Raw genomic sequence first — 8,812 nt, 5'->3', positions numbered from 1 at the left:
GCCTTCCAGTACCTAAAGGGGGCCTACAGGAAAGACGGGGAGAGATTCTTTATCAAGGAGTGTAGTGATAGGATGAGGGGTAATGATTTTAAACTGAAAGAGGGGAGATTTAGATTAGATATTAGGAAGAAATTCTTTACTGTGAGGGTGGTGAGACATTGGAACAGGTTGCCCAGAGAAGCTGTGGATGCCCCATCCCTGGAAGTGTTCAAGGCCAGGCTGGATGGGGCTTTGAGCAGCCTGGTCTAGTGGGAGGTGTCCCTGCCCGTGGCAGGGGGTTGGAAACAGATGATCTTGAAGGTCCTTTCCAACCCACACCATTCTATGATTCACTTCTTTTATTTTATATTCTTTTTCTAAACAAGTATACCATTAATAGAAAGCTACAATGAAAAGATTAAATGACAAAGTCCTCCAGCATCTAAACCCATGCACAAGTAGGACATAAAAAGTGTGCACTTAATGTTTTTCAGAAGAGATTTAAGATGTCTTTGCTATTCATGTCTTGTGGTTTGCAAGATTCCTCACTGAAAATAGCCAGAGAGAACTCAGAGCTACCACAGACATTTAAGAAAAATAGTTGAGGTTTCCTTGGCACCAAAAGGAAATCATATTCTTTTTTGCTTTAAAAAAAAAGACATTGAATTTAGATTGCTTATTAGCAGATACATTCTCTAGTGATGAGTGTGTTCATGCACGTGTAAGAGTGAGATCAACTGACGGTGGGGAGACTTCTCCTGCAATGACATCATTAACTTGGAGTGCAGTAGATTTCTCACCCACCCTGATGGCTTCTAAAGAGAGACTACTTGGTGGAAGTAGGCCTCAAACATAGTGCCGGTGTAAAAATTAAAAACGCTGCCTGGCATGGCAGTTAGAAGTGTTCAGGGAGCCAGGTGGGAGCAAAAAATCACAGATCAATATGTGTTCAGGTCACCTTACTCCATGAACTAGGTACACTTCCACAGTCCACTCTACACTCAGAGGTTTCCTGGTCTTCAACAGTAGCCCCAGGCAGCATACAGTTTGGGTTTTGCCTGAAGGTCCAGATGAGCTGTTTGACCAGAATTGACTTGTTCAGCTCAGTGTCTTTGAAAGTTCTGTTGTAAATAAAAACGAACAAATGCCAAACACTCTACTACTCGACAATACAAAGTGCCAAAAAGCCCTCTCAAAATCTAAAGGAAGGTAATAAAATACTTGATAAACAACACTTCCTACTTATCAGGTTAAAGTTCAGTTTAAGAATATACTTCATCTGTGGGCACTGTCATTTACAAAGTCTTCTTCACCCTCTTTCTCTATATTGCGTTATTTCTAAGAAAATAAGCTGGTCCCATTAAAGCCAATGATGCACAGAATCTAAATCACAAGCTTCGTAAATCTCTGTAACAGCTGATGCAATGAGTCTGTAATTGCTACGATTAGATAAGCTAGAGTGGCTGACAGAGAGAGTGCTAGAGGCACAGAACATATCTGCATAGTTTATTCCCATCAATACAAAAATTTGGCTCAGATATAATGATTTTGTCAACTCATAGTTTTCCTGAGAATCTTGTGATATGTGAAAATTTCAGCTCACAAAGTGTTTTTTTTTTAATATTTCAGATTTGCTAAAAATGTGAATTACTGATTGTTACATATTCACGGTTGTAGAAAAAAAGCATGAAAAGAAGCAGAAGTAAATCAAGAGCACAGGTTTTTTTTTTTAAAAATCTCACGAATTTTGAGTCTTGGCTCATGACCTTCAGTGCTTGCAATAAGAAACACAATATTCAAGTCATTACACACCTAATTTCCTGAAGACAGTTATATTTGTTGTTATAATTTACAGGCTGTACTGAAAGCATCATGGTGGAACTTCCTGATTAATTGTCTGTAACTACTAGGAATCCTCGGTTTATAAAGTACAAAGCATCCTTCCTAGGGGATTATTGATCTGCACTGTAGAGCCACTGCATTGGCTTTGGCTGAGATAGAGTTAATTTTCTTCATCACAGCTCGGATGGGGTTATGTTTTGGATTTGTGACCAAATCAGTGTTGATAACACAGGGACGTTTCAGCTATGGCTGAGCAGTGCTTGCATGGTGCCAAGGCCTTCTCTGTTTCTCATGCTGCCCTGCCAGCGAGTAGGCTGGGAGTGCACAAGAAGTTGGGAGGGGACACAGCTGGGACAGCCGACCCCAACTGACCAAAGCAATATTCCATAGCATATGACGTCATGCTCACCAATAAAAGCTGGGGGGAAAGAAGAAGAAAGGAGGGACATTTGGAGTGATGGTGTTGGCCTTCACCATTACGTGTGATGGACCTCTGCTTTCCTGGAGATGGCTGAGCACCTGCCTGCCGACGGCAAGTAGTGAATGAATTCCTTGCTTTGCTTTGCTTGCGTGCGCAGCTTTTACTTTACCTGTTAAACTGTCTTTATCTCAACCCACAAGTTTTCTCACTTTTACCCTTCTGATTCTCACCCCCATCCCAGTGCGGGGGAGTGAGCGAGTGGCTCTCTGTTAGCTGCCTACCGGGGTTAAACTGCAACAGCCATGTAGGCAGCTCAGCTCCGTCTGTGCTGGATATGACACAAACACACCAAAAAAAAAATAATACAGTTCCTGCTCTTAAGATTTTAAATAGACTTTGCAAGTCAAAGTTTGGATGAAGATCCATAAAGGTGACAAGGCATGAATGAATGAATGACCAATATCACACAGTCAGCTGTTGGCAGAACTGGGCACAGAGTCCAGTCCCTGACTGGCCAGCACAATCTCAAGATGCGTGGAGATCCTGTCATGACAAAAGTGGCTTGAAGAAAGTAATTAGAAATTTGCAGCGTGCAAAATGTAACCTCCCCACTAACTGAGCAATGCTGTCTTATATACAGCATGATCCAATGCACGGCCAATACTAGATTCACATTTAGTTCTCTGAGCATTATACTAAATCTATAGACCGTATTAAATCCATCTTTTGACAGAACCCTTAACCATAACCCTTAACCAGAACTCCATCTTCCCATTCAATGATAAAAACCCAACACCTTTAAAACTATTTCCATGTAAAAAATAATTCTTGTTGTATTAACAAAACCTAGTAATGCATTGTGAAGTTGAGAGAGGCAAGATGGCAGGCCAAAAATTCTTTCAGACATGATAGCAAAATCAATAGCAACAAATGACAAACTTTAATGGCCCAGCAGTGCTTGGTTCTAATGTAAAAAGACACATATCAAAACATCAGACTGCATTAAGCAAAATCTTTAAGAAAGCTTTAAATGTTCTGCCCATAAATGATCACCAACATTACTCAATGGAAAGATGTCTTACAAACTTCATGAGTTTCCTGCATGCAATTTTACCCGCTACAGAAGTTACAAAAAGAGTAAGCAGTGCTAACGTTGCATCGTTTTGGAAAAAAGAAGAGCAAAGATGCAACAAACTGTTCTGCTAACCAAGGATCTCAAATTTTGTCAAGATAGGCCGCCCTAGAGCATATTAACATTCTCTCCTATGAATGACAGGAAAGGCATAGGGTGAGTACAAATTATTGCTCAATTTATATTAGCTTTTCTTTAAAAAAAAAAAAGAAAAGAATTGTAGGTAAAAGTGTTTCCTTTGAAGATTTTAAACAGCAGTTTTATTGTTTTCATAAAAGCCTCATTCAGTTCACAGTTCTGTTTTCATTCCTCTGTAGTAAAACATAACAAGAACTGCCAGCAGAGCCAGGCTGACAGACAGTATCTTCACTCCACCTCCTTCTTGTTGCCATGGGAGCTGCAAAGCCATCCACGACCTGGGCTGTGTTTTTATTGGGATCTCAGCAGAAGGGTGTGCTTTCCAGTTTGTGCCATTCTGTGCTGCATGTCTGAACTCCTGTGAAGAAATGCACATATTGAGATTGAAACGGTGTTACGTATTTCTCATTGTACATTCCAAATGCAAATAAAACCTTCTCTTTATATTGAGGTTGAAATTAATATCCCTTTTCAAGACAAACAACAATTCAACCTGCACTGCAGCACGTCATTGGTTTTTCGTACAGAAACCTGACCAATGCCACACAAAGTAAATCTTTCAAATGAAATTAAACTGCCAAATCAATGAAGCTGTTAGCAACAGAAACAAATCTCCAGACCCCAATGTCATCAGAGTTGTTTGATGTTATTTTTTTTATTTGATTGTTTTGCCGCTATCTCACTACTCTCCCATTTTTTGCTTCTTCAAAAGAAATGTCTAACCAGTGATAAAGGGGACCACAACACAACAATCCCTTGCACAGCAGGGCTCTTCTAAAGTCAATCATCGTCTCCTGGTGTGCCAGCTCAGTGGTGCTTGAAAATCCTCCCACAGGGCTTTTCCTTTCCCCTGACGCCCAGGAGGCAGCTGTGCTAAAACACTCACCTTCTCATTCAGCATATTGAATCCGAGCTCCCTGCTGCGCCCGCCATTACCATCCTCAACCTGACTGCAAGCACCAAGGTCCCCCAACAATATGAGGACTTTTAACTGCAGCCCAAGTTACAGATGTTGAGTCACTAATTCAGCTGAAAACCCAAGTGGAAAGAATAAGAAACTCTTCCCTCTTGCCATCTTGTTTGGTTCAGCACACTAGCATTGTAGATACTCAAAAGTAAAAACATCTACAAAAACTGTAATCTGATGACATTCGCAAGAGGCGTAAGTGGTAAAGGTGTAATTAAACAAAGGTGTAATGATCTTGCATCATAAAATTCAATATTTCTGTTCATCATTTCTTTTTTCCGCCGTCTCTCAGGAATTCAACTGAGCCCAGCTGGATTTTTAATTGGTTTGAAATTTTAAACCTTAAAAATTAAAAACCTTAAAAAAGGTTTTGGGGTAATCCATTGTATTTTTTTCCCTTCACATTACGTATAAAGCAAGTCAGGGACCCAGAAAATACCTGTCTGGATAATCTTGTATTTCCAAGCAGCTGAAACAGGGTCACATGAAAATACAGATCAGATGCCCAACTCCTGCTTTTACCAAATGTATTTCTGGGCAAACTCAAAGAAATACCAAAGCTCCAAGAGAGGTGCCTGCCCATGAAAGTGTGACAGCACAATTGAAGCTGTCTGTAACTGCCTCCTGTTTTCCATTTCAGGAATCAGCTCCATTATAGTAATCGTAGAAGGAAAATAATGATTACTACTGGTTAGGTAAGTAAGCATCAAAGGGCAAATGACAGCCTGGTGTAAGTGCTATTCTAACATCTGAGCTATTGTTAATTTAGATCACAGTTCACACAGGCAAAGGGTTACCGAACAAGTGACCTATGAAATGAGGATGACTTCTTATATATATGGCACCCAGAAGACCATCAACCGGGTAAAGAGAAGAAAAGGAAACAGTAAGCAAATTGGGGCGTAGTTCTCTGCAGCGTAGGGCACAATAACAACACTACTCCAGGACTTCAGTCTATATTGCGCAGAATATGTTAGCTTCATCAAAAACTATGAAACTGCTTCTTATTGTTAAGTTACTAATTACAAGAAATTCCTAAGGCATCTGAAATTTTAGTAACTGGTCACAGCTATATTAGCACCCCAAATCAAAGCTGGTTAATCTTTGCCTGCAGAATAAACTGGAAACCACATAATATTAATGATTTTTTATATATATGAATCAAAACTCATTTACAATTTATTCTTTCTAGACTTTTAGAAAGCCTTTCTTTTCTTCACAGGTCTCACAAATCTCTACCAATTTGTGCATAATTTGTGGTCATGACCCGATTTTACATGTATCATTGGTATGTTAACAGTAAGGCTAAGGTGATTTAAAAGAATGGATAAGGCTGTAAAAATATCAATACAATCGAAGACTGATTTATTATGATATTTAATTTTCACCAATTCATGACTTAAAATTTGGCTGACTAAAATCAGACTCCCAATTACGTATTAAATATTTCTACATAGCTTGATAATCAAGGAAGTCCTCAATATTTAGTTGCACAACACTAGATGCTATCCCTTAGAAAACAGATAAAAAGGGCCAGTGCCTCATAAAGGACTACGTAACTTTCTTCTCAATGCTCCTCCTCTTCCAGGAGAAGGAATGCTCCTCCTCTCCTCCTCTTCCCTGAGACTGGGAACCATAGAATGGTTCGGGTTGGAAGGGACCTTAAAGATCATCCAGTTCCAACCCCCCTGCCATGGGCAGGGACACCTCCCACTAGACCAGGCTGCTCAAAGCCCCATCCAGCCTGGCCTTGAACGCCTCCATGGATGGGGCATCCACAGCTTCTCCGGGCAACCTGTTCCACTGCCTCACCACCCTCACAGTAAAGAATTTCTTCCTAATATCTAATCTAAAGCTACCTTTTTTCAGTTTAAAACTGTTACCTCTTGTCCTATCACTAGACTCCCTCATAGAGTCCCTCCCCATCTTTCCTATAGGCCCCCTTTAGGTACTGGAAGGCTGCTCTAAGGTCTCTTCTCTGGGCTGAACAACTCCAACTCTCTCGGCCTGTCTTCACAGGAGAGGTGCTCCAGCCCTTGGATCATCTTTGTGGGCCTCCTCTGGACTTGCTCCAACAGGTCCATGTCCTTCTCATGTTGGGAGCTCCAGAGCTGGATGTAGTACTCCAGGTGGGGTCTCATGAGAGCGGAGTAGAGGGGCAGGATCACCTCCTTTGACCTGCTGGCCATGCTTCTTTTGATGCAGCCCAGGATGTGGTTGGCTTTCTCATTAATTTTGATCATTAATAGCCTATACTGTTTTTTTTGGTTACTGTTTTTTTAAACCTCTCTTGCAACACGGAATGCATATGAATTAAGTAGTGCTGCATACTGCTAGTAGGACAGAATGGCAAAAGAGATTTTAGCATAGTTTATAACCATGGGGAACGCCACTGTCCCCACAGACAGTTGTCACACTGCTATTTCATCTCAGTAAGTCAGCGAGTAAAGTTGCAAGCCCTATTTCCTCCTTACTTTATCATATTTCCCATAAATTAGATGATCATACTGATACACTGAACTCATTTATTATGTTCTTTCTGTAGATGAGATTTCATCTTACAGTATTTTTGTCATATTGAAACTTAACTGGGTTGGAGGTACAGTTCTCACAATTTCACTATGCGTTTGTTTTCCTTCGATCTTATATTTTGAACTCTGATGCATTTTTTTCTTCTGGTAGTCACATTTTCTAAACTGTTCAAAACTTTCAGATTTTTGCAGCATCTCAGATGATGTAAGAGACTGTCAAGCACCTTACACCAGAAGTTTTTCTTTCAATAAATGCATGCATGAAATACTACTCCTATTACCTTGCTAACCTGAATTCTTTACAAATTTTCTCATGGATTAAACTGTTCTTATATTTACACAAAGATCACAATTTGCAAACTAAAGTGACCCTTTTCTTTAAGATGTACTTCACAGCTTATCACTTAAAACACTGCTGCATTTCTATTTGATAATGTCTATCTCTTCAGATGATCCTGCCAAATATTTTCTTTCAAGAAAAGTAATGAATACGTTCATCTAATCCATGTTTTCTAAGAACTACTGTCTAGTTTGCCCCAAAATTCTGCCTTGCAACACTGATGCATGGGTAAGACCACTGGCTTCCTTGAAAATTTCCGTCATTATTGCCACAGAAGATGCATTTGTAAAAAAGGGTACATCTGGTTGCCTGCAACTTAAAGGCTCCTTTAGAAAATGGCAGTCTCTTGTCCGCCCTGCAATTCGTACAACAGCTTTTAAAAACAGGATAATCTCTCAGAGACACCTGCAGGTAGATGCCTCTTCCTAAGAGTCTGTTGGGCAGCTCTGTAAGACACGGCATAAAACTCCGTGGGAAGAGGAAGAGCTCTGCTGAGCTGACTACGTTCTTGCACTCTCTTAAGCCTGAGCTAAGGGCTGAGTGGCCCTCACTGCAGTCTGGACAACAGTGAAGTGCCAGCCTGGAATATAATTGGTTCTTACTAACATACAAGTATCATATTACCAGCTGTGCTAGTGAAAACCACTGTATATATATTTTTATTTGGGAAAAAAGTCCTTCTGTAGACTCTGAGGAACTAGTTTTCAGGTAAAGTATACAGTATATATTGTGGTGTATGTTGCACGCACAGAGAAGGAGGGAAGAGGATGAGTCTACAGAAACCAAAACTAACACGAAGCCTCCTAGGGTAGATAAGGCAAATTCAAAGAGCTTCTTTGAGCTGTCATATGAGCTTCAGAGTTTGCAATACTGTATTGCTGTATTCTGAGACCCTCTCATACATGTTCTTTTCCCTAAAGCTTTCCATATACTGTGCCTTGAAGAGCTGTCCAAGACACTTGCAGAAAAGATCTTTCACGTTGCACGGGAAGGGGAGTTCTCCACAGAAAACTAAGTTTATGAGAGCCCTTTCATGCACCTATGCTGTAAAAAACCTGGGTGGAGGCAAAGGTCTCATTTGTTGAACTAGCAGTTACACCGGTCCACTCCCTGTGCTCCCACTTCACAGAAGTATTAATTCGGAAAGGCCCTTATTTGTATCGCTAGATAAAATATTTGCAGTGCATTAGCTTTTCAAGGAAATCTTCAAGGCGTTTCTGTAATATTCTGAACTGATACAACTGGTGATATTTACTATACACAATTACTAGTCAAGAGTGCAACAGTTTCTTAAGCTGAGCTCAGAAGTAACACTTTTGCAGCTGCAAGACTCAGGAAGATTTGCATAATGATTCAGTTCAGTGGAATTGAGAACTAAATCCAAAGCCTCTTTTACCCAAAAAAATATTTGGAGGAAATCCTAAGGTAAAGAAGTTCCCAGAAATATGTGTTTATACTAATT

The 8,812-nt window shown here is 40.3% G+C and overlaps 1 protein-coding gene across 11 annotated transcripts in view; it reads right to left on the bottom strand.

Moving 5' to 3' along the window:
* Positions 1-3,159: 3,159 nt before the first annotated feature.
* Positions 3,160-8,812, bottom strand: part of CDKAL1 (CDK5 regulatory subunit associated protein 1 like 1) — a 424,992-nt gene continuing 419,339 nt past the window's right edge. For all 11 annotated transcript variants that reach the window (XM_054190488.1, XM_054190497.1, XM_054190490.1 and 8 more), the window contains one exon: positions 3,160-3,870. In XM_054190488.1, coding sequence (XP_054046463.1) covers positions 3,664-3,870 — 207 coding nt within the window. In that variant the 3' untranslated portion in view covers positions 3,160-3,663. The remainder of the gene's footprint in view (positions 3,871-8,812) is intronic.

The sequence above is a fragment of the Rissa tridactyla genome, chromosome 2, assembly GCF_028500815.1.
Source record: "Rissa tridactyla isolate bRisTri1 chromosome 2, bRisTri1.patW.cur.20221130, whole genome shotgun sequence".
In the NCBI taxonomy this organism is placed as follows: Eukaryota; Metazoa; Chordata; class Aves; order Charadriiformes; family Laridae; genus Rissa; species Rissa tridactyla.
The sequence above is the reverse complement of the archived record's forward strand: the minus strand, read 5'-3'. Positions and strand labels throughout refer to the sequence as shown.